This window comes from Saccostrea cucullata, unplaced genomic scaffold (genome assembly GCF_032062105.1).
Source record: "Saccostrea cucullata isolate Sc308-1 unplaced genomic scaffold, CSIRO_AGI_Scuc_v1 ctg380, whole genome shotgun sequence".
NCBI classification, from domain to species: Eukaryota; Metazoa; Mollusca; class Bivalvia; order Ostreida; family Ostreidae; genus Saccostrea; species Saccostrea cuccullata.
This window is the reverse complement of record NW_026934466.1, coordinates 580,808-607,717: the sequence shown is the minus strand read 5'-3', so window position 1 is coordinate 607,717 and position 26,910 is coordinate 580,808. Positions and strand designations below refer to the sequence as shown.

The window sequence follows — 26,910 nt, the reverse complement described above, 5'->3', positions numbered from 1 at the left end:
TCTTAAAATAAGATTTACAGTGAAAAAATGAATTTCATCCTCAATTTGCAAAAATTATAACATTTCTCGTTTCTTGATGAGGAAATATAATTATACATGTATCTACCGCTTTTTATTGCAAGGTTATACCATAGACCTAAAACGGTCTATGGTTATACGTAATTCTACTAACTAAGAGATCTCTCAGATCTTTTTCTGGGTGAATCATCATGTGAACTCCTTGGTTTTTTTTTTTTTTTTAAATATGATTTTAAATAATTCAAGTTTTTCTGAACCAACGATTTTTGATGTTTGCTCTTTGGTGTACTGGTCAATGTTCTTTGTTTTATGTTTGGTAAAGGATGTTGAATGGAACCTTTAGAAAATAATTTCTTAATAGTCCAAAAATTACAATTACCCCACCTCTGTCGATTTTTCCGTGAAATCCTGGCTTACGATTGGTTAAAGTCTGTCACGTGAAGGCGGTGGATTACTTTTACCCGGTCAGTTGTAAATCTATACCCGGTCAGAATCTATACCCGGTATTACGTCACAAACACAAACGTGACGTCATAATAGACACAGTGTAAGCGTGATGAAGCATTTATCAGAGAAAACCATTTATAAACTACAGACAAAACGTAAATGTTTCAACGGTGGGGTAAATTCGTATGAAATTTACTAACCAGGTATCATCCCATACCCTGTCACTAAAAGACTATGTAACTAATATTACTTGTAGATTGGTAAAGTTTAAAAGCCAAAAAATCACAGAGAAGTTTTCAGGTGATCCCGATATTTAATACTTGAGAAGGAAATAATTTTAGACCAAAGTGGTAGTCTTTTAAGTTCTGCTAAACAACCAGCCATATATATTATCAATTGGGGAGGGGGGGGGCAACTAGATTTACAAAAAATTCCTAAGTTGGCAAGAAAAGAAGCCATTACACTGAAGACGTTTCTATTGAGGGGGCACAGCAAATCGTATAGCTATGTTTTCTAGTTACCATGGCAATAAGTTCGGCAAAATTATTGGGAGGGGGGTCCTTTTGGCATGGACTTGACCAAATATCATTTGGCCGCAAATTGGACTACATGTAATATAACCCTGTACCTTGTATTTTTACTTTACTTATTTCATTTCCCAATTTAAGGTATATTACCGATTAAATTACCACAAGAGTTAATGTTCAGAGAAAAAAAATTAAATCGGCCTACATATTACGTTAACATACTTTATCAATTGGAGAAAAAACCTTGTATTATTTTAAGACACATTAAAACGAAAATGTAGGTGCGCTTTATATTTCTACAAAATTTGATTCAGATGATCGATGCATATGCAACCCCCCCCCCCCCAATAATTAATTTTGTCGATATAAATATAGTACACTATAGAAAAAATAGCTACTATATATGCTCGTGTCCAATCAATACATGTAAAAACATCTTATGACTTTTTTTTGCTTGTCAAGGAATTTTTGATAATTTATAGTGCCCCCAACTGAAAATATAATATAATGGATGCCCTCCCCCCTAAATGAATTGCTTCTACGGGCCTAGTAAATATATAAAAGGGAGAAAACATTTCCCTTCTTCTTCAAAGGAGCACTATGAATTTCTCAGATCTGTTAAACTAAAAACACTTTTTTTAAATTATAGCTTATGAGCTTGATAAGCCTACTAGATGCCGACGAGCAGAGGAAGTTTTGGCTTCGAGGTCAACAGAGCCCAATCCTAGAACCAGATCGAGCACTTGTCACAGGGGTTAAAAATTTCAAAATTTACGTAAAGGCACCCTAGGCTTGCTCAACATAACCAATGATACAGTTGTCTACCAAATTACTAAGTACTCAAGAGCAGAGAAAAGGATTTTTTAAAGAATATACAAAATTTTCACAATTTAAGTAAAGACACTCTTGCTCGTTTTTTTTTTTAGCCTTACATTTAGTTTGTCTGCTTAATATACATGTCTTTGATATACCCGGTACAAGGGGACAGAAGAAGAATTTTTTAAGTACCAATGCATTTTCAAAGTATTTAGTAGTAGAACCCTTGCTCATTCTCGCATGCACTTAGTCTTCTGCTAAATACCCAGGAGCACAGGAGGTTTTCCAAAAATTACGCAATGGATTTCCTGTGTGGACAACAGAGCCCTACCCAAGCACCAGAGCCCCGGACCAAGGACTCCTGAGTTTTACAATCTAATCTGGGTAGAGGGCTCAATGCTCATTGCTCAATTCTCAACTAAATTAGGTTGGTCAGATTACATTGATAGTATTGTCAGTAAAGGCTACAAAAAACTAGGACTTCTCAAAAAACTTAAATTTTCAGTGTCTAGAGATACGTTATCCAAACTTTACACTTCCTTTATTCGACCACAACTTGAGTATGCATCTGAAGTTTGGTCAGGCTGTTCGCTGGCAGATATTGATAAACTTGAAAAGCTTCAACTGACAGCCGCAAGAATAGTGACTGGTCTTTCAGTATTAGCATCAAGAAATTCGTTGTATATTGAAACAGGTTGGGAACCTCTTATAATAAGAAGAGACAAAGCCAAACTTTTAACAATGTTTAAAATCCACAATAACCTAGCTCCTGATTACCTAAAAAACATTGTACCGATGGTTAGAAACACTGTTTCAAATTACAATACTCGAAATTCATTTGATTATTCTTTAACTAAATGCAGGCTTGAATTATACAACAAATCATTTGTCCCCGATACTGTACGCAAATGGAATTCACTGAGCAATGAAACAAGGGAAATAACCTCAATAGGAAGTTTTAAAAGAAAATTGAGTAATAATAAAGATAAGCCTCCCAAGTATTTTTCATATGGTAGAAGGTATCTGAACATTTTACATACAAAATTAAGACACAATTGTATTTTAAATAATGATTTGTATAGATGTAATATCATAAGTAATCCAAATTGTTCTTGTGGTATGAAGGAGGATAGTCATCATTTTTTCTTTGTTTGTAGAAAATATTTTGAACCTAGACGCTTAATGATGAATGCACTACTAGTAACTAATAATGTAAAAATGATTAATGTGCATAAATTACTATGGGGAGATGATTCCTTATCTTCGCAGGAAAATGAAAAAATATTCGGTATTGTTCAAATATTTATTCAGGAATCAGGTCGTTTTAATTAACAATGAATTGTATTATCTCTATTGAAATTATTATATTTTTATAATATCAACACTGTATTTGTTATCACCATTATTAATAATTGATATTATTTCCTTATTCATAAAACAATTGTCTTTGTTCTTCTATGTAAATGTATATATTATTGTAAAATTTTGTAAATGTTGTATGGCTATTGAGATATTATGTATGGGAGAGGACTATCTAAGTTGCTAGAACTTGTGTCCGATCCCTTTGACATATTGTCAATAAAATATGTTCAAAACAATGCTCATTATAATTATGCTTACAGTTTGAATGCTTGATGTCCAGGAAACATAGGTCTTTTTTTTTTTAGAATATTGCATGAATTTGATGGTTTGACCTCAAATATTAGAAACTTATAGACAAACAGTTTAAATATTTTATTTTCTTACCAGAGCATTTATGCAGTTACATGCATATACAACCGTTATTTTGAATGTACATAAATATATCAGATCATGGAACAACCAAGCTACAGTTTAATTATAGCGCTTCCCTGCAAAGTGATTTCTCTTATAAAGTACAAGTTTGTGTTACAATATGTAAGGCACCTTAATTAAGAGCTACTGTCTTGCATGTAAATAATAAATCATCTTATTAAATGTTGCTAAATATTATAGGTTTTTTTTTTCAATTTTAGGTGTGTTTTTATGTGCTTACGGATCATTCAACAATATCGGGAGTCCTGTGTCAACTCACTACCATGGGACCCCTGGCAAATTTCATTTCATTATCTCACGGGTTGACTGCCTTCCTTGAAAATTACAAATCTTGATTGCTATCTTGATTGCTATTAGTCATATCTCTCTCTATAACATAAAGCATTTTGGTTATAATCAGTGCATCATACACATCAAATGTTAAACTTCAACTGATTCTTTATTTTTATGTTATCTACATATTTCAATTTGATTGGAGCTTGTCAATGAGAGAAGCAGCCTCCCCCTCCCCCCCCCCCCCCCCCAAAAAAAAAAAAAAAAAATTAAAATATTAAATAAATAAATTTGTTACAGGTCACAAAACAATGAATTGACACAGGACATATGACATCATGAATATAGTCCCATATCAGATTTAACCCTTTTTTCATTTGCTTTTGAAAAAAATTATGTCCTATTTTGAAACAAGTTTTGTAGAAAACTGCTAAAGAATAATAAATTTACATATACAGTGGACCTTCAGATATCCGGACGCCAGATATCCGGATGCTTCAGTATCCGGACGATTTTTCATCGGAACGAAATTTTTAATTGTTAATCTGTCTTGTTTAACTGGTGATTCAGATATCCGGATGCTTCACATATCCAGACAAATTGACTGGGAACCAAAGCGTCCGGATAAATGAGGGTCCACTGTAATACATACAATTTCCCTTTTTAAAAGAACGCATGGTTAAAAAAAAAAATATAAAAATTTAAGGTGTCATATAATTACACTATATAAGTAAGTTATAACTTATAATTATACATTTATATAACAATGGCCTTAATTAAATTTACAACAAATCAATAAATTGTATGATTGAAAGCATTCATAAAATTATTTTGTAAATGTGACAAAAATGCTGTTAAAAATATGGCACATTGATATTCAAAGTAGTAAAGCAGAATTAAAAAAAAATCACTACTTTGGGAGAATTTAGGTGAAAATTTAATAGGATCATTCAATAGTAGATTGAATATATAAATAGTATCATTTTTAAAGTGTGGAGACCAGGGAAAAAAAACTGACAACCTACATGTACCAACTCGACAAATGAGATACATCTTCCAACACCCTCCCCTCCAAAATAATTCTAAATAATACATTTAAATTGTCAAATTTCAGTATACTAAAATTACTATACTATACTTACATATATCTATATTACAAATATGTGGTATCTTTCAATGATAATTACGCTGTGTCAAGAAAAAAATGGGGCAGGGGATAGCTCTGCTTATGATACCACTCCTGGGTTTATAGCTTAATTGATATTTCAACTAAATAAATTCTATTACATGTACCTTGATTACTACATCACTGAATCTGTAAATAACATTGAATGTGTCATATACTACATTTCTGAGTTTCTTTCTACTAAATAAATGTGGAGAAAAAATTCATGTCCTTGAATGTGCGTGCAGATAAACAGATTAAAAGTTTTCTGAAAATAATTTCTGTACTAGTTAGTATTGGTTTCTGTACACAATCTATAAGAATTATGGAATACACACAAAAAGTAAAATTCAAATACAGAAATATAAACAATAGCACTATTTACATCAATGCAAAGAACAAGGTGTAGTAAAGACCAGGTTTGGCCCCTCATTTTTATTTTGACATAAAAGTCAAACGCAGTTGAAATTGTGATGATTTTTATCAAAAATATACTTGAAAATCACACCGGTTCTGGCTAATAATCCATGTTTTATTATGATTTAAAGCAAACATAAACAGCTTGTATGCTGGTTAGAACAATGAACGAGCTCTATGTTGTTGTTTTTTAAAGAAAAAACACCTCTTAAAATGGAGAAAAATATAATATGAAATAAAGTTAAACATTTTTCCTAAGAAATGTACACATTTGAAGACTTTGTTTTTATCACTTGAAAGAAATGCAGATCTTTCATTAAGAACAACTGAGTTTTTGAACTGTCATTACAAAAAAATCACCACAACAGAGTCAATACCCTTCTCTTTGTGTGACATACAACCACTTATTTAAATATTTCACTTCAACAGAATTAATTCCTTAGTTGTGGCCTGGATAAGGTGGTGGGGCCCCCACGGGGTGATTCTGTGGGGCTCCTGGGGGGTAATTCTGCTGGTCTCCTGTTGGTGGTGCCTGTTGGTGTGGTGCTGGATACCCCTGGGGTGGTGTGTAGGCAGGTGGTCCCTGTGGCATGGCTGGCGGGCCTTGGGGGTAGTGACCCGGTCCGGAAGGGTAGCTATAGAATTGTTGGGCAGGCTCGACTCTTACTCTAACGCTGACCCCGGTAAGTAGAACCACGGGAAGGTCACTAAAACTATGACTCTCATCAGTACATTTGATGTTTCTGTGAATCTGTAAAAATAAAAAAGAGGCCTTTTGCTCAGAAAATGCTTAACATTTAAATAACACTATAGTGAATAATTAATTAATGATGCTTACAATCAACTTAATATTCTAATCATATTTAAGGAATTTAGAATCCCTTCACATAGGGATGCTTTGTGCCAACTTTGGTCAAAATTGGCCATGGGGTTCTTGAGAAGTTGAAAATATAAAAATAAGTTTGTATACTGATAGATGACCAGATGGCTGGATGCCAGACTATGGGTGATTAGAAAAGCTAACTTGGGCTTTATATCTATCTCAGTTAAGCTAAATTTAAAATGAATTTTTATGTACCGCAAGTGGTGAGTACAACCAACAATTATTTGCATCATCTTTTATTCATGATTCATCAATTTGAAATCAATCTACGACAATTAATTTTCATGACTGGGGAACTTTCTCTACTTAAAGCAAAATATTAAGTGGTTCACAGCAATTAATATTTGCGAGTTAATGTAGCTCTCAAGACTCATGGATATTTCTCATACACAAATAAAAGTTGGTTAACAGTAACTTCTATAGTAAACTTACACAGTAGCAAGGTCCACCAAACAACAGCCAGAAAGGAAAACAACAGAAGATGCAGACAGGATTGACACAGCACTCAATGGGGGTGGTGTAGTTGTGGACAAAGATTTCCATATGTCCTGAGTCACTGTTGCTGCGGGAGTCACAAAAGGACACTTCATTATCCACTACCCCACTGTACCACTGCTTCACGGAGGGGCCAAAATCAAGCTTAAAAAAAACAGAAAATAGAATGTATCCACTATCCCACTGTAGTCAGTCAGTCAGGAGAGGGAAACCAAACATGGTTCTCAAAGTGATGTTTTGGTGAATAAACTGTACTAAAGTCTTTTGCTCAACAATGTATGGGAAATCAAACCTGTTAAGATGGCTGGGGGGTCAACAAATAAACCATCAAATATAACTTAATTTTTTAGATATGATATCTTTAGCTGTAAACCATCATTTCGGAAAGAAAAATTTAAGTTTTAAAATTTAATCACTTTTGTATATCTTTATATGGAGCCCTTCTTTTAAAGGAGATCAATTTACCATAGTCTAAAAATTGTCACAACCACCCAACCCTCTTAAATAATTGAACCCTGGGTTTTAGTTTACCTTTAGACAGAAGTTCTTTCCCTCCTGCATGTGTTGTGTGGCCTCGTTAAGTTTGTGGGACAGAATTTCTCTGATGGTGGGATGTCGTGTGTTAACAAGAACTGCAAACTCATCTAAGATAAGTAAATGTAAGAATTATCTTTAAAACATGCATTTATGACACTGGCAAGCAAAGTCTTTGAAATTTTGACACAATTTATACTAACTATACTAAGAATGAGGTCATAAAATAATATCCCCTTCATAGTTTTTTTTATTTCATATAGTTTCCATTCAAATTTTGAAAATTTTGTGACCTTCATTTTGCCAAAAAAACCTTGCATGATTAAAAAAAATTACACATATCCTCCGCATGGTCATAATAGTACTCTTAGTAAAATATTGAACACATTAAACTGTGATTATAACCAATATACGATATAATAACACACTAAAAAGGTAGTACCTTTTGTGTATACACATGTAATACCTCTATACGGAGAAAATAAGTGAATTTCTTTCAACAATTAAGACAAGGATGGTGTATTGATACCTTTCCACTTCTTTCGGATTTTGATGACAGCATAATTTTCCGTTTTCTGATGTTCCACTTTGATGTGGAATAAAATGGGCATAGTCAGAAGATCATTTCTCACTCTTTGTAGTTCCTCTAAACTGTCCACCTTAAACTCACTTAAAAAAAAATACAATTTAATTTATAAATATACTTAGTCATGTTAATTACTATCGTTAAAAACTATACCGTATAATCCCTATTAACCGCCCCGGGTGCTTAGAAAATTGCAAAAAAGGGGCGTTTATTTTGGTATCCTTTTTATAATATTTAATGTCATATTTAACTTCAAAAAATCTTTTGAAAAAAAATAAATAAATAAATAAAAGGAACCACTAAAATAATGTCTAACTTTAGTTAAAATGAAGATAATCCACCCAAATTATGCTAAATTATTCATTTTCCATTGAGAAATTGGATAATAAACAAGTTTCAATTTCACTTTCTTCAATTTTTTGATACGATTCTAGTTGATTTTAATCACTGTACAGCGTGTACAGGGGGCCCTTATTTCCTGACAAATGGAAAAGACCTAAGGGGGCACTTATGGGGTAGGGGCGGTTAATAGGGATTATACGGTAGTTTAGAAATAATTTCAATGTCATCATGCACTTACACACAAAAGACAATTAAATTGAATGTGATTTAATATCTTTAAGATTACATTTAAATTACAGTTCTTTTAATAATTTTCAATTGTTCTACGCAATATTTGACTCAGTGTACATCTCTCAACACATGCCCTAAATTGGTGTAAGAAAGTGTAAACCCAGTGTACACCAAAAGTCTACACCCCTACACTTGATTAAGAAAGGTGTACATAGTGTAAAAGGTGTAAGTATAATTACAAATCAAGTTCGCCCAAAATAGATGGAAAGTGTACAATGGTGTACAAAGTGCATATATAGGTAAAATTCATATATGATATGGCATGTACTTATCATGCTTATAATGCAGCAATTGGAAAAACCAGTTGGTAATTTATTTCATATTCAACCAAGCATGAAGTGCATATTTTAATGAACATGATGAATATTCAAACCTGAAGTCTAACCTATAATTATAAAACATATTTAACTAAATTTAATTTTATATAAGCTTTTTATTCAAATAAATAAAATAATTTTTACCTCATCTTTGAATTAGTCCAGACCCCAGTCATATTTATTACATGGTCTGAGGCAAAGGATGTTCCATTTGGTCCCCTTGAAAACAAATTATACATCAGGTGGGGGTTTGCCAGGAACTGTCCCCATAACAGGGCTGTGTATGGGGGGAGTTCTGATAAATCAGAATCGGTTGTAGACATCTTGAAGTTTGACTTCTTGATCAGTCTTAGTATCCGGGTTCGATATTTTTTAGTGCAAAAATAAATTTAAGCGAACCCGATCAAATTTATTTATTTATTTTTTTTTTAAGAATATAAGAAACTCACTCAAATAAGATTTTTTTCATTTACATTGATTAGAATTTCTTTTATTTTAATATTATAACTCTGCATATCAAATACTAGAAAATATTGATGATGTGGTTCAAAATAGATCAAATGTTCTTGAAATATAATCGGGATCGTTATCCTTTAAAAATTTGTTTCGGTCAAGGTCGTTTTTCTGGCTGAGGCTGGTTCACAGTCTGGTGTGTGTAGACGATGGCCGAGGCGGAAAAGTCTTCCTGGCCAAACAACCGAGATGCTTACGAGCTGAAAGACGTCATAGGTAATAATTCTAACTCATTTTTTGAAGGCTTGACTGTTTCCCACGTTTTTTGATACTGCTTGAATCTGAGAGCGAAGGAAAGTCGGAATATTACGTTTGTAGTAGCGTGCGTATATCGGTCATGTGTAATGTGATTGATGTTTTGCAGGTAAGTAGGTCAGAATGTGCTAAAATATTTCTTTCAAATATATCTTTAAATGTTTTTTATTTGATGGAAGGGAAAATATGCATTTGAAGGTATTTAAAGAAAAAATTCTGAATATTAAAAATGATTGTCAATTAGGTCCCTAGTATGGTTGTGAATGCATGTTTAGCATGTTTTATGCCTGAAAAGGAGAATCAGCATGCCAAAGTTCCTTTACATCGTGTTAAATATTCATGAAGTAGTCATATTAATTGACCATATGGGGAACAGGTTATGAAGAAATTGGATAAGACTCATTTAGAGATGGAAAAAACAAGGAAGCTTTATCAGTGCTGTATCATTTGCTTTTTCATAAATATTTTAGAAATATATCAGTGTAAGTTTGTATAATTTAAGTTTTGTAACCATGTGGGTTAAACTCTGTTACGACATAATATGTCTTACACTTTCATATTGTCTAAACTTGTAACAGGCATGGGCACAGTAAATACTGTAAAATGTAATCGATTATTATAGGGAACTTTGTGTAATCACTAAATAATCAATTACAGTCATTTTTGTCCTGTAATTGATTGCAACTGATTTCTTGCAATGATATAATCGATGAAGTTTGGATATATTCCCCCACAATAACTGACTTTAAATTGTTGATTGCTGAAGAAGTTATTTAATTGAGATATTTTATTGTTGTGATTTAGAAGCATTTAGACTGTCTGCTTATTGGATTTTAACACAATAATTTACATGTTTTCTTTCGAAAAATAATAAAAGTAGACTTCTTAGAAATGAACACGTAAATTAAAAGTGCCTCAAGTGAAACTAATGGCACAATTTATTGTCTGTATTGAAATAAGTGTTGTGAGAGATACTAATTGTTATAATAAAAGTGTTGGTCTTTAATGGAGCTATTTATTATAACTGTTAAGAACTAGGTCATTCATAGTTCATTCCCCTTTAATATCAGCAGTCAGAGATGTCCCAGTCAATTACCTGGTAGACCAGATAAACAAACACAGTGACACTTACCCACTTTCTTAAAACATTAAGACATCACCTCTCACTGATATATCATATGCACTTCTATTTAGTTTAGGAAAACTGAATCTTGAATCCAGAAAAATATTGTAATATTACTGACACTCCTTCTAAACCAAGTAGCAAAAAACCTCTGGGTTTACTCATTGAATTTACTCTTAAGTATAGTAAAATGATACCTTAAATGTTGACACAATTTCAAGAATAAATTCATTGTCATTAATGCTTTGTAATTTTTATTTGTAGGTGCGGGAGCTACAGCTGTTGTACAGGCAGCGGTATGTAAACCGAGAAATGAGAAAGTTGCCATTAAAAGAATAAATCTGGAAAAATGCAACACTACAGTAGAGGAGCTCTTGGTGAGTTGTTCTTAATTTGTGTACAAGGAAACCAGTGATTAGTATTTTTTATGATGATATGATGAAACCTTTAATTTTTTTCTTGAAAGTTAAAAACAAATTCTGTTATTTGCTGGTTATGGTAAATTGTGTTCTGTATATATAAAATAATTTTGTTCATTGTGCCATTTAGCATGTTTAGTCACAGAGCTTTATTGCAGCTTAAACCTGGCATAATATTATCAGATTAGATTGAATTACAAATGGCTCAATTTTATTTCATCAACAGACTTTCCAATATTAGACATCACCAATAGTGTCTCAGGTCTAATGCTTCATTTAAATTTCAAAAGAGTTTAAAAGAAATGTTTATTTTACAAAATAATGCTTCACAAATTTAAGTACCTACATAAAAAAATGGGAATAAACCACATAGATTTCCCTAGTTCTGGATTGTCACATAATTCACTTTCTTAAATTGTCTTTTTTGGTCTGACAAAATTTGATTCAGTCCTGACTGTTCCTTGAGTACACAGGACCGACTTTTCTTTGTGACCCAAAAAACTTTTGCACAGACTGCAGATATGATGTAGTTACAATTTGATTTCAGAAAGAGATCCAGGCTATGAGTCAGTGTAAACATGAGAACGTGGTGGGCTATTACACATCATTCGTGGTTAAGGAGGAGCTCTGGGTGGTTATGAAGCTTTGTGGAGGAGGTAAGATCCAGTGAATGGTAAATAATAAGACAATACATACAGTACAGGAGAAATTCAAGGCTCTCACTCCTCTTTTTGAGATGGGGGCAGGGCCAGTACTGGTGAAATTGCTGGTAACATCAATGGGTATCCTCGACAGCTCATTGCTAGCCACATGGGTGTCTGTAGCTGCTAGCATATGCATGAGCATGATGAGATTTAGCATATTAGACAAGTTAAAATGATATCAGGTAATGCATTATCCTCTGAAAAAAAAATTCAAACTAGATAATCTGCATGTTATTTTAGAACATTGGAAATGTATTTGCATTGATTATAAATTTGTCTTTAAAAGTGGATTGATGAGGTGAATTTTTATGATGTTTATTTTCAGGTTCAATGCTTGATATCATTAAAAGCAGAATGAAAGCGGGGATCTGTAAGAATGGGGTAATGGACGAGGCGTCTATTGCTACGGTCCTAAAAGAGGTGTTAAAAGGTCTGGAATACTTCCACAACAACGGACAGATACACAGAGACATCAAGGCAGGGAATGTTCTCCTGGGAGACGATGGGGCTGTGTATATAGCAGGTACATATTACAGGAAGTCTACAACAAGGGGTATTGATAGGAGCTGCACCTGGGAATTAACTTTAGTAATATAGTTTGCAAGGGAAATTACACGTATGAATGAAAAGTATTTTATATTTAAAGTTATCTTTCTTTGTGTGATATGCATGGAAACTATTCCATTCCAAACAAGGAGAAGTCAAATGATATGAATGATCCTTCACTTTATATAATGCCTAATGGTGCAATTATAATGTAGTTCAATATCATTTTTTGTTTAATCCAAAATTTATTGTGTTGAATGGCATGGATTGAAATTATGAGTTTAATATTATGTAGATTGATGTATCTCTTTTGGCTACCTTTTGACCATTAGCGCTTTGGTGGTAGTTTTGACTATTGAATATTGACCACATTAAAGATAGTACCTATATCTTGTGACAAGACCTTCTTTTGGATATCAACAATGTTGACCTTTTGACCTTGACCTTAGAGTTGGCCCACTTTAAAAAAAATGAACCCTGACCATAACGTTTCAACCGTTAGTACTAGTGCTTTCGTATTTCACAGATGTTTTCGTTGTGAAAAGACTTTCCTTTGGATACCAACAGCTTTGAACTTTTGGCCTTGACCTTGGATTTAAACCTGCATTTGAGGAATCTAAATCCTTGCAAAAAACTGCCATATGGGGGCATCATTGTTTCACAAACAAATCTTGTTCAGTTCTTTAATTCTCAAATTAATCAACATTTTTTTTACCTGGATAGATTTTGGTGTTAGTGCATGGCTGGCCACTGGTAAAGACATCACCAGGGACAGTGTCCGACACACCTTTGTGGGAACCCCATGTTGGATGGCACCAGAGGTCATGGAACAGGTCAGTATGAATATTCAAAAGTTGAGATAATGGAACAGGTCAGAATGAATATTTAAAATATTGAATATAATTTTGAGAATATCTAAATATTACTTAAATCAGAAATAAACAAGTTGATATTATCAACCTTAAATAAGAAGTGAAGAATAATTCAAGTATGATAATAAAAACAAATCAATTCATCTTTGTCAATGAAAAGCAGTCCATTTATTTTTTTTATTTTTTCATAAGGTCAAAAACAATGTATTTTAGATAGAATTTTGTAATTATTAATTCCATTTTCTTGAGATAAGGTGACAGGATATGACTTTAAGGCCGACATCTGGAGTTTGGGAATAACAGCCATTGAACTGGCCACTGGTACTGCTCCGTACCATAAATATCCACCAATGAAAGTCCTGATGTTGACCCTACAAAATGAACCCCCGAATCTGGACACCAGCGCAGAAGACAAAGAACAGTACAAGGGCTACTCCAAAATATTCCGTAAAATGATAGCCGAGTGTCTGCGAAAGGAACCAGAAAAGAGGTGCAGGGCTTGTATTTTTTAAAATATTTTATCAAGTGTTTATATGCAAAAAATTTTTGTTCAGTATGACATGATTCTTTGATTGATATACTGTAAACCAACTTTTATTCGCGACGACTTTATTTCACAATTTACCAGGTGTTAACTACTTCGCGAGGATTAATTTTCGCGATTATTTTTATCTGTTACAGTAGTTAATATAGACACAGAGACTTAATTGACCAGTTCACGGCGAGAAATATTCGCAATTACGAGGCTGTCGCGAACTTCGCAAAAATTTCTCGCACGCGAATAAAAGTTGGTTTACAGTATCCTGACAAGAGGGAATGAGGGATGGATTTCATAGCGGATTATAAATGTACATGACTGTCTCATAGTTATCAATACACATGAGATAAATAGCTATCTCTTTTTTTCAGGAAATGATTTTCTTTGCTTATGTTTATAGGGGACAGTTAAAATTTGACATCCAAAAAGTTTTTTGCTTGGATGAATTTTAAGTTATTTTTAAAGATTCTGATTAAATATTGTGATTTTTTAGGCCAACTGCAAAGCAGCTTCTGAAACATGAATTCTTTAAGAAAGCCAAGGTAGGGACAACACTGAAGTATTCTGTGAAGCAAGATGTCACTAAAATTTGGTTATCAAAAATATTTCTTTTTACAATATTTGTGATTAATATTTTTTAGCAACAATTATTATGGACATTGAGTTGATGGCATAATCTTGAATTATCACTATACCTGTTCATCCTGTATATACTATTAATGAATGATCTGGAAGTAGAATTTATGAATTACCACATCATTGTGTAAGCCAAAGCCACTAAAACATGAAGTGGACTATTTTAAGTACACATACAGTAAGATGGCTGTTAAAACGTCCCTTTATGCTGTATTTTGATCTTTGTTGGTTTTAACAGGACAAGCAGTACCTGGTTAAGTCTCTGTTGTCGGATGGTGTGGCGGTCAAACCCCAGAAGGTGAAGCGGGTCCCCGGGTCCAGCGGTAAACTTCACAAAAATGAGGAGGGGGAGTGGGAGTGGTCCGACGACGAGATGGACCCAGAGGACCAGACACAGGACACCCTAGTCGGCACCCCCACACAAGTAACCATCTTAATATACCCCACGCACCCCTACACAAGTAGGCACAACCACACAAGTAACCATCTTATTATACCCCACGCACCCCCACACAAGTAACCATCTTATTATACCCCACGCACCCCCACACAAGTAACCATCTTATTATACCCCACACACCCCCACACAAGTAACCATCTAATTATAGCCCACGCAACCCCACACAAGTAACCATCTTATTATACCCCACGCATCCCCATACAAGTAACCATCTTAATATACCCCACGCACCCCCACACAAGTAACCATCTTATTATACCCCACGCACCCCCACACAAGTAACCATCTTATTATACCCCACACACCCCCACACAAGTAACCATCTAATTATAGCCCACGCAACCCCACACAAGTAACCATCTTATTATACCCCACGCATCCCCATACAAGTAACCATCTTATTATACCCCACGCACCCCCACACTAGTATGCACAACCACACAAGTAAACAGCTTATTATACCCCACGCACCCCACACAAGCAACCGTCTTATTATACCCCACGCACTCCAACACAAGTAACCATCTAATTATACCCCACGCACTCCAACACAAGTAACCATCTTATTATACCCCACGAACCCATATACAAGTAACCATCTTATACCCCATGCACCCCCACACAAGTAGGCACAACCAAACAAGCAACCGTCTTATTATACACCACGCACCCCCACACAAGTAACCATCTTATTATACCCCATGCACCCCCACACAAGTAACCGTCTTATTATACCCCATGCACCCCACACAAGTAACCGGCTTATTATACCCCACCCACCCCCACACAAGTAAACGACCTATTTTCAAAGAGTTTAATTGTTAGCACTTTTGCTGATGTTTCCAGTATAGTCAGTTTGATACGGTCATTGCTTCTAACTCATTGTTTTTGTAGAAAAGACGGCTAATGCAAGCATGAATTTTGCATAGTATGCTTATGCTGTATGATAATGAATTTTCTATAATAGTATACATTGTGAATATATTTGGATATTGAATACACAGGGACAACTGATTAAAAGCATAAATATAAAGATAGAATCTAACAAATGCATTGTGTATGTACTACAGTAAAACTTATTTAGTACGAACACGGATATTGCAAATTTACGGATATAGCAAAGATATCTTGGATCCCCAGCTATATAAATTTAACGAATTCTCTACATGGATATAACGAATTACAATATAGTGAAGTAATTTGACAGGTCCCAAAGACTTTGTTATAACCAAGTTTTATTGTATATGCTAATGATTATACATTTATAAATTGTTTATGTAGAATGTACTAGTGTTTTCACTATATACCAATGATGTTTACCTTTATTTTTCAGGAGGCAAGGGAACCAGTAGAGGTAGGGATTCCTGAATATTTGGGACATAGAAATTATTTATTTCTAGTACAAGTATTTCTTTGGTATATTATAAAACATTTCTGAAAAAATGACAAGGAAATAGAGTTTACATAAATGTCAGGAGAAGATGACTGCTTTATGTTAAGTAAATACAGTTTTGAACCAAAAAACGTAAAAGTGTTTAATGAATCATTAGTGACCAAGCATACCTTATATCTTTTGAGCATTACCTTGGAAAATTTAAATTCTGTGCAATTAGCTTATCCTTAGAGAATAATTTTGAGCAGCAAATATTTACTTAAGTACCCACATCTCTAAACTTTTATAAAAGCCCTGTATCAAAATAACCAATATGGAAAAAATGCAATAATATTGTAGAACGCAGATACCTCAGAAACCGAGCAAGCAGCCACCAGTACAAGTAGTACAGTCACTGTCATAGAAAAGACTGACGATACCGTCACCCCGGCAACAGATAATACGCCAACCGAAGCTTCGCTGGTCAACAAATCGGCAGATTCGACTCCGTCAGCATCAGCAACTCAGGTAAGGGGGACCAGTTACAGGAACCAGTTATATTAATATACATATATTTTTTTAGCTCTACTGGTCAGAGACCAGAAGAGCTTATGCGATAGTAATGCGTCCGGCGTCCGTCCGTCTGTCTGTAAACAATTTTTCAAAACGCTACTCCTCCTACACAGGAAAAATGTCCACATGTGTTGAACATATGTTAAACATGTGTTTAACATATATATTTTACACATGTAAAACACATAAAAGGAGCACACATGTATAGGGTGTTTATTTTTACACATGTTAAACATATGTTTCACATGTGTTTAACATGTGTAAAAATAAACACATTGTATATTTATACATATGAAACATGTGTTAAACATGTGTTTTATATATGTTATACTTTATATGTGAAATATACATGTATAATATTACTGTTGTACTTATTATCAGTTTTATACTTTTTTAATGTCTGTCCACATATGTGAATCATATGAAAAGGGCAGCATATGTAAGTCAATATGAAATAGTTACACGTGTTCTCTTTCAATATTTATCACTTGGAAAAACGCATTCTTGTACACATTTAAAAATCAGATATTTCTGCTTTAGATGAAAATCCAGTACATTCCAATGATCTATCTTCATGAGTTAAATATTTGAAAATTAATATCTTAAAATGCTTACACAACTTTTTTGATAAATTATTTTCATCAAGAGAAATAACTTATTTTTCAGTGTTCTGGAAAGTATACAAACAAGTCAGTAGCATTTGTCGATACATATATTTTACATATTCTAAGTTGAGTACAATTATAAGATTTCCACAAAATGATTAAATAGTTAAACATGCATGCATGTACAAATGAATAACATAATAAGTCCATGTACTTTTTTTATAATTTATATGATTTGACATGAAAGTGTCCAAAGCAAAATTGAAATATCACATATAACATTTGTCATGTATTCTCTATTGTAAATTTATGAAAAATCAAGTTATTTGATATTACAGCATACAAATAAGAATGGGAATTAAATATTTACAGGTCAAATGCAGACAAGATTGTGTACATCCTCCCAATTTCATAATTATTTCATATATTTTCTTGTTCTTTTTCCTTCTGTATCTTTCAGTTTTCTTCAGTTGTCCTTCCTCTGATCTTCCATGAGCTTGACCATTTTGAACTCTCTTTGAACTGTACCCAAAATGCAAATCCACCATTTCTCCCTTTCCTGAACAATTTCTTTGTGGCACAGAATGGTCTCTACAAAAATTTAAAAAGTAAAAATAAAACAATTCTTAAATTACAAAATCAATTCTACAAGTAATATTAACATTCAACAAACAAAGGTATGCCCAATTCACCAACAGAGATATGATAAGAGATAAAACTAATGTTATATATGTTATACTAGGTGTTTTGTGGAATCCTATGATGTAATTTGCAAGACAATTACACTGTTGGAAGATATGCTTCATAATAAAGTCATAAAAAGCATTTTTTTTTTTTTGATTTTGACAATTAAATTTGGAATGTTCAAACAGTATTACTAATTCATATTGCCAAAAATTAAGAAGATTCTGACACAAATATTTTATTTTTGGACAAAAAATACTACAGAGAAGTAGACAGGCACAAAAACAGACAGTGTGATTCCAGGATATCCCAAACGTTGTTGGGAAGAATATAACAAAGTTTATTTAACAGTGTGTAGTTACCTTAATTAAGCTTTTAAGCAAGTCTTGGATCTTGGGATTTATTCTTATGAGACGCTGACTGTATATTGAACCTGTAAAACAAATATTCATGCAGTAGATATCTTCTAAGCATAACTAAAACTTAATTAAACTACAACTACAAAAAAGAGAGAGTACATGTTTGTAGGTTCTTAATAGTCTTAATTAATATCTTACATTTTACCAGAAACTATGTTCTCTGGTGTTGGAAAAAAAATAATAAATGTCAGGTAATGAATACCGGCCGGTACATATAAATAGATGTAAATATCCAATGGATTGGCTAGCTGATGTACTTTCAACAATCAACACATAAATGCACATGTACTTGTACCTTGAGAGTTGGATGTCACTGTTATTATTAAATTTTTAACTGAAATTCAAAAATTCAATACCCCCCCTTCCCCCCTGAAGTCATTTACAGTACATGTACCAGTTTCATAGCTTTTAAAGCCAGCAAATTCTATTCATATTTTCCATATTTTAAAAGTGCACTGGATTAAAACTGTTTTATAATATAGAATAAAATTATTGTAGTATTGAGTTGGACTTATTATTTATGAAGTCGTGCAAACAACAAATGTAGAGTTATAAAGGAACAAAAAGAAATTACAATGTATCAAGAAATATTTTGTCATGAAGGAGTCATTACAGATGTTTACTTTGATTTTTTATTGCAAGTAGTATTTATTTTTACCTTTAATATTGTGATGATGCAATCTTCTGTCAAATCAGCTTTAGTATCAATCGCCAGTCTTATCAGCTTTGGGCTTTTTAGACGCAGCAATGTACACGTGACACTGAACTCAAGTTACTGCATGCATCTATAGGCCATAAAAACAAACACTTGAAAGAATCGACTTGACAGCCATCTCAACATACATAAACACCAACTGAGAGTCACATTTGGTTTCAAGGTTTCTACTTTCACTTTCATATCAGTTCGTAACCACAAAAGGAAAACCAACAATAATGCCTTTAAAAAATTGCCTAACATGTAATGTTTACGTTCATTCAGAAACAAATTTATCCAAAATTACTTACCTGTATACAAATTATACAAAATAGTAATGCCTTTAGCCTAACATGTAACCGCTTACATTCACGGGCACTGGAAGTTAATATAAACAGGTCCAGTACAATCTCCTGATTTAGCTATATAGCTTTAAATAGCTATATAGCTTTATTAAGCTATTCAAAATAGCTTTATTTAGCTATTTTTATACACCAGTTTTTCACAAAAATGTTTTTTGCCGAAAATAAACAAAAAGTAGCATGTATTTGACTCTTCATAAATGTACTATGGGCTCTCTAAACAACAACCAAAATCAAAGATAGTTCTAACTTTGCAGCTTTTGAATACTTTTAAGCAAAAAGAGAATTTCTATTGTTAGACTAACTGTCCACTACCTTGGGTGCCTTGAGGCATGATTGCTTCTCATTGTGCTGAACTGTTACCAATCAATTATCTTGTTGAACATAATTGGTCTCCATTATAATATCATTGCAGAAGTAACTGTATCAATTGCTTTATATAGCCCCAAAACTTGAAGAACTTTGAGTACAAAGTCTCTCAAGGAGACGTAATTTGATGAGTGAATTTTACATGCATTATTTTAAGAAGAGTTCAAAGTTGTATATCATCACTGCACCAAGGTGCGCTTTTTTGTATATACTGAGAAAATTACACCTTTAAGAAAAAAGTATAGTAAAATAGCTAAATTAAGCTATATCGAATAGCTTAATAAAGCTATATAGCTATTTAAAGCTATATAGCTTAATCAAGAGATTGTACTAGACCTGATAAATATTTAGATAATATAGTATGTGTATGTATAAAAAAGAAGGGTCTTTTTTTTATACATACACATACTATATATTTAGATTAACTTCCAGTGCCCGTGCTTACATTCAATCAGAAACATTTTTCACCAAAATTACTTACAGATCACTATCGTTAGGTTTACGAAATGCATGACAAGTCAGAATGATAAGAGTATTAACGTTACATGCATATAGAAAGTTCAAACGCACCTGTAACTATAATGAAATGATATTTAAACAATATGAATTAAAAGTCTTTTAAAAATTGTTTGGAGATCACTTACCTTTCCAATACACCCAGCACGTCTGCTGCAGCAGTGACGTCAAAAATGACGTACATTTTCATCCGATAAAAGACAAAACCGGCCCGGAGACAAATACGGAATTATTTTAATTTTACTCAAGAAGTAAGCCAAGCCCAAAAGATTTAAAATGAAAAGAAAATGAATTCATTCTTTATCATTTTTGTCTGATAAATGCATTATTACAGAAAAAAATCGTGAAAGTTCTTTTTAGAAGGGAAAGGGGGGGGGGGTTAACAAAGTAAAACTTTACATGAGTAAAATTTTACTAACATTTACAAATTCTTTTGAATTAACCCGAATGTACAGACACATATGAGATAAAACTTAACATGTGTATAACATGTGTTTATGAAAACACATTTATTTTATATAAATTAAACATGTATAATTCATCTGTATTTTCGCACACATATATTACATATATATAATACGTGTTATACATGTGTGGTGAAAAACATGTGTTTAACATATATATTATCTCACAGGTGTATAACATGTGTATATTATATATGTTTTACATATAAATGAAACACATATTTTACATGTGTTTAGTTACACACATGTATTACATGTATAAAACATGTGTTGAACACATGTGAAACCAAACATATGTTTAACACATGTGGACATTTTTCCTGTATACAATTTTAGTCTGATTTCAATATTACTTGGCACACAAGTAGACTACACTAAGATACATAGACTAGTGCATCGGTTTTTAATTTAGATGAACGATGTTACCATGGTTACTAAAAATAGAATTTACTGTGAAATTCCTTTAAAACGCTACTCCTTCTACAGTTTTGGTCTGATTTCAATATAACTTGGCACACAAGTAGACTACACTAAGATACATAGAATTGTGCATCGGTTTTTGATTTCGATGAATGGTGTTACCATGGTTACTAAAAATAGAATTTTCTGTGAAATTCCTTTAAAACGCTACTCCTTCTACAGTTTTAGTTTGATTTCAAAATAAGTTGGCACACAAGTAGACTACACAAAGATACATAAAATAGTGCAATGGTTTTTGATAAATACAAACCAGTAGAGCTACAGTCTCGACAGAGACTTCTGGTTAACTACTGGTAATTGATATATTTTCACTTTGAAAGAATGTCAGAATTCCCATTTAGTTACAGAAATGCTATATCTGTATTTGAACTACCGGCAAATGGTGCATTTCCACTTTATGAAGAAAATGTCAAAATTCTCCATTTAGCATTGTTTAGTTTCAAAAAATTGTTTAAACATATTGCATCATGGCTCATGAAAATATTCAGTGCTTTGAAGTCAGCGGATATTCTCGTTTTAGACCATAATTTTATACTTCTCCATCAAAGTTTGATTTTGAGAGCAAATATTGATCATTATTATACTTCTGTTAAAATGTTTCCTATATAAAGTTCAGAAGGTAAAATAACTATCCTTTATACTCCACGCATAGGAGACTATACCCCGGGGTATAGTTTTTGCTATCCACCCTCGGAAAATTTTCATGCTATTGTTGCCGCCAATTTTGATTCCCAGCGATAAATCTTTAAACTGATGATGTCGTAATGACTTCAGTAGCATTGTGACGTCATCAGGTTTCAGATTATTCTGGCAGAATTATCTTACTCCAAAAAAATTCAAACTTCAGAAATTATATTATACATCAGTATAATAAAACGCTTATTCACTGGTTGTGAGTGGGATAGCTCTTTTATCAAACCCGCGACAGAGAACTATTCCCCGAGTGCTTGCCCGAGGGGAATAGTTCTTGTCAAGGGTTTGATAAAAGAGCTATCCCACTCACAACCAGTGGATAAGTGTATACTATTCACTACTGAATAAAGTCCTTTCTTTGATTCTTTATGTGACAAAATAGCTAGAGAAATCTCAGATTGTGAGTAGCTACAGGTAATGATACCACTGTTTATTTTTCCTCATCTTGTTCTTTTTTATCCCCCCTAGGTTTTGCAGGCTGAGGTTTCACAGGTACCCCTTAACCTAGTCCTGAGACTCAGGTGAGGTTTATTTCTATATTTTTACAAATATTAAAACTGTAAAAGTGGTTACATGTAACTGGTTGTAATGAAGGGTTGAAAGTTTGACGATTTCAGTACATGTATATTATAAAAATAGGGAGTAGAAACATTGACCATCTACCAGTATTTATCAGTGCTCTTTAACAGGAATATGAAGTTGACAAGTAGAAACTTTGACTATTATTAGAAATTCATCAATTTCATAAACGTTTCCTCGTTGCCAAAATTTTCACTTTTACAGTATTTAGAAGTCATAATGAATTTATTTTTGTAAAAAAAATTTTAGCTAAATAATTTAAGAGGTAAAAAACAGAGTGAGAAGTTTATTCATAAAGGATAAAGAAGATCAGAAGAAACTGTAATTTTCATACTTATAAGATGAACTCCTCATATGTTTCAAAATAAAAGATACAGTTTTCATTTTTCCAGAAATGAAAAGAGAGAATTAAATGATATCAAATTTGAATTCACCATTGGGCAAGGTAAGAAAGACACAAAAGAAAGAGGTAAAATTTGATTTTACTGTTAGAGTTGATTAGAAAAGAGTCAGAATTAAATGATACAAGAATGATTTAAGAATTCCTTCAAATTCAGCAAGCAACAACAAAAGATCTTATATTATTTGAATATTACGTTGCTATAAGCAAAAAATTTATTGAAATTGCATTCACTATAAGCATGTACTAGTGTATATGAAATGATGTGGTTATTTACACATACATCTATATACTGTACATGCTTGTACATAATATGATATAAAATACATGTATTTTATTTGTTGTATTTGTGAAAGGGCAAGCAATAAAAACATTATTCATTCAGTTCAAGTCATATCAACATCTCGTTCTTTTCATCAAATTTTGGGGTAAATTCTTAATTTTGTTAATCACATTTTCTATGACTTAGACACAGCAGACAGTGTCTCACGAGAAATGGTAGAGGCGGGATTAGTCAACGGAAAAGACATGATAGTCGGTGAGCTCACAACTAAGGTCCATGGATACTCTCATAAGAGAGATAACTCTTAATGACATAAATGTCTATTATTCCTTTTTTAATTCTGCCGAAACATGGCTGAAAAATTGTTAACTTGGCATTAAACAATATACAATCAATCAGTCCTTTTTAAATTTGTCAAGTTGAAGTGTCTTTTTGTCCAATTTTGCCCCTGAAGTTATGTTCTAATTATTTGTATTTAATTAACTTAGCAAATTTATTTCTTTTTTAAAATTCATAAGGGCTAAAGAAACATTTGATATGAATGAGCAGAAGGTTTATGAACCTCAAATTAGCTTGATCAACCACCTGTCAATTATGCAAATTTGTAATTATAAAAAATGTAAAATGCTATTAAATTAAAACTGACTTTCGTTATTTGTAGTTGCTGCCAATCTACAGAAACTCCAAGACTGCCCAGACCTCAAAAATGTAACCTTTGCTTTAGTAAGTAATAAATACACAATTGTCAATGTTACAGTGTATGTCCCTTCTTTCTCCCATGTTCAGAGTAGTAATATTCTCTAAAGGATGGAAAAATTTTTGAGTTTTGGTATTGTATACAGGGAAATTTTCGTTCCCATTTTATTTTCGCCCCCTTCGGCTTCGTCACATTTGGGTGCATGTTAAATGGGGCAAAAACAAAGAACACTGTATAATTTCTGAAACAGAAATGTGAATGGGCAAATTAAAAGGGCGAAAATAACACACGGTCACACGAAAATAACCCTGTTTACAGTAGTTTTAGAACTTTAGCCATGACAGTGATTAAAAAGATATATTTTTTCATCAGTCTTATGTTTTATATGTGAAAAATATGTTAAATTATAATTGAATTTTGGTACTTGAACTCTGATATCTGAGTTTTATTTTGAGTCTAAAACACTTAATCTTTCAGTATTTTACATTTGATATCTCAAATCCTTGGATATCTCGGGACTTTTTCTTGGCCCCTTTGGGTTTGGAGTAACAAGATTTGACCGTATTTTTAATTATCATATGTATATAAGTTTTTGTTTGTTTCTCTCCTTAGAATTCGGGCTGTAGTCCTAACGAGGCACCTTGTGACAAGACTTTGATCGGATTCGCACAATTATCAATTAACGATGGATCTGTCGCACCCTTGCAATAATCCTGATCAGCCAGAAGCTTCTGTGATACTAGATAATCATGCACAGTGCCAAGAATGGAAAAGACTAAGACTGAGTAATAAAATTAATGGAATAAGTTTAATGGGACTGCAGTTGCATATTAGGGCAATTTATGATAGCATTTTATGTCCCCATTTTTGTTATTTCATACCTTTCAAAATAGCACGAGGAGAATTGAAAAAAAAATAGAACTTAAGGATGTACAACACACCTACCCCAAAAAATTCCTGTCGTTTAATTTTCGTTATTTTTGTATATTTAGTACATGACTATATCTACTGCATGTATGCGTATTTTGGACAAAATCGTTCGAGTGGTTTTTGGACAGGAACTTCCGAAAGTTACCCCCCTTTAGTTGTTTACAAGAAGAGAAAATTTTTAATCAATGAACTACTTAAACCTTGATTTTCAATAAAACAAGGTTAGATATAAATGTCAAATTTCATGGGCTTATTCTTTTAACCATTTAACACAAAAACATAATCATCTTTTTGATATACATATCATCAAAACAATTTTTAAAGACCTTAAACTGAAAAGCTATGAATTTTCTAAGCCTTGAAAATTGCGTATTTTTCAAATTCAAAATTTTTTTGTGAAAAAACCTGTCGTTTAATTTTGGTAAAAAACTTTCTTTAGGTAGCTGGTAGTAAAAATAATCTTCATAATTTTTTGTATAATTTTTGTACGACCAGTTTTGATTTAATAGCGGAAAATTACCCTCTCCCCCTCTCTCAATAAATCACGTTCCCGCGCGTCTTTCAGACGGGGGTCGATCACTTTGTTATATGAATCTACAAATACACATTAAAAAAATTAAATTAGCATATTGCTTTTGCTTCAAAAATATATTAACTTACAAATTTAAAAGTTTTCATATGTAAAGCGTATTTAAATGTAGATTTTTAGGCAATTTTTGAATACCCCTATTACCCCCACCCCTTCCTTTTTTGCGTCGCAGACCATTAGCGTTTGACGAAACGTCGTTTACAGTGCAAATATACTGGTATTTCGTCAAGAATCCCGGAGGTATGCATTCGTTTTTAAATTCATGAATGCAGAATAAATATTGACTACTCTTTTTATATGTATCAGGAAAAAAATACTGAAAGATTTTAGTGTTTAGTCCATATACTGTACGTATGCGTTATGCATTCCATATCACATGAAACCTGGATACGAATTCAAGTTTTGTTGAACTTGAATATGTTGATTTTTAATTTTATTTCTTTAATTTTATTCATTAAAAAAATGGTGTATGTTCAACTCTCCTGCGATATAAATGGAATAATTGTAGTTTCTTTCATGTCATTATTTCAAACGAGACAGTATGTGGCTGTGGGGATACATCGACATTTGCATTAGATGTACACACACCCCTCATGATAATATTGTACGCATTTCTTTCAATGTCGATTGTCGTCGCTTCTAAAGTTAAAATGAAAATTCCGTATTCGTCCACATTAACTTCAAAATATCAAACATTAAACTCTTCATCTATTTCAATTTATATCAAATCCCACATTGATATTTTTTTTAAATCTTACAGGCTACGTTTTGTTTTGATTCGAGGAAATGCGAACCGACATTGTTGACAGAAAGTCAAAATTACGATTTGCTGCAATAGGATATTCATAAATGCAGATAATTTCAGTGCAAGTGAACAATTCTTTTCAATTCTCTACTTACTTTGTGTATATGAGGTCTATAGTATTCAATTCTCGGATTTATCACGTCTTGGAGAAATGTATCTGATTCTGTGGAAAACCGTGAATAAAGGGAGGAAAATAAACATCTCCTACATTTTCAGAGTTGTTCCTCGTTGATCAGTAAGGGTCTCAGAACAACATCGATTTTACATTGTAAAAAGTTTTTTGTTTATAATATTTATTGTTGTTTTATTTAATCAAAGAAGAAAAACAATATTTATATCGTGTATGCACAAATTGTAATGAAGACCATTAATCGGAATGTTATATAGCCAGTTGTACATAATGAGAAATAAAATAAAATTTTCAG

The 26,910-nt window shown here is 32.7% G+C and overlaps 2 protein-coding genes and 1 long non-coding RNA gene across 4 annotated transcripts; 1 reads left to right on the top strand and 2 right to left on the bottom strand.

The window, feature by feature from the left end:
- Window positions 1-5,063: 5,063 nt before the first annotated feature.
- On the bottom strand, window positions 5,064-9,264 carry LOC134240818 (uncharacterized). The gene is made up of 5 exons (XM_062722894.1): window positions 9,050-9,264; window positions 7,899-8,038; window positions 7,367-7,479; window positions 6,773-6,979; window positions 5,064-6,208 (listed from the first exon to the last, which is right to left on the bottom strand). Exons 1-5 carry the CDS (start codon window positions 9,226-9,228, stop codon window positions 5,897-5,899), a joined length of 951 nt encoding a protein of 316 aa, XP_062578878.1. The 5' UTR covers window positions 9,229-9,264; the 3' UTR covers window positions 5,064-5,896.
- A 247-nt stretch (window positions 9,265-9,511) lies between these two features.
- Window positions 9,512-24,941, top strand: LOC134240801 (serine/threonine-protein kinase OSR1-like). The gene is made up of 15 exons (XM_062722881.1): window positions 9,512-9,634; window positions 11,061-11,173; window positions 11,763-11,871; window positions 12,245-12,442; window positions 13,189-13,298; window positions 13,592-13,827; window positions 14,369-14,417; window positions 14,750-14,935; window positions 16,305-16,325; window positions 16,704-16,871; window positions 22,671-22,723; window positions 23,174-23,226; window positions 23,651-23,719; window positions 24,126-24,187; window positions 24,774-24,941. The coding sequence occupies exons 1-15, from the start codon at window positions 9,568-9,570 to the stop codon at window positions 24,870-24,872; spliced, it is 1,593 nt and encodes a 530-aa protein (XP_062578865.1). The 5' UTR covers window positions 9,512-9,567; the 3' UTR covers window positions 24,873-24,941.
- LOC134240802 (uncharacterized) lies at window positions 17,731-20,877 on the bottom strand. 2 transcript variants are annotated; one of them, XR_009986523.1, is made up of 3 exons: window positions 20,694-20,877; window positions 18,568-18,638; window positions 17,731-18,112 (listed from the first exon to the last, which is right to left on the bottom strand). It is a non-coding gene; the product is annotated as an uncharacterized LOC134240802 (long non-coding RNA). The 2 variants fall into 2 exon arrangements; XR_009986522.1 differs by lacking the exon at window positions 20,694-20,877 and adding an exon at window positions 19,283-19,393.
- Window positions 24,942-26,910: the final 1,969 nt, after the last annotated feature.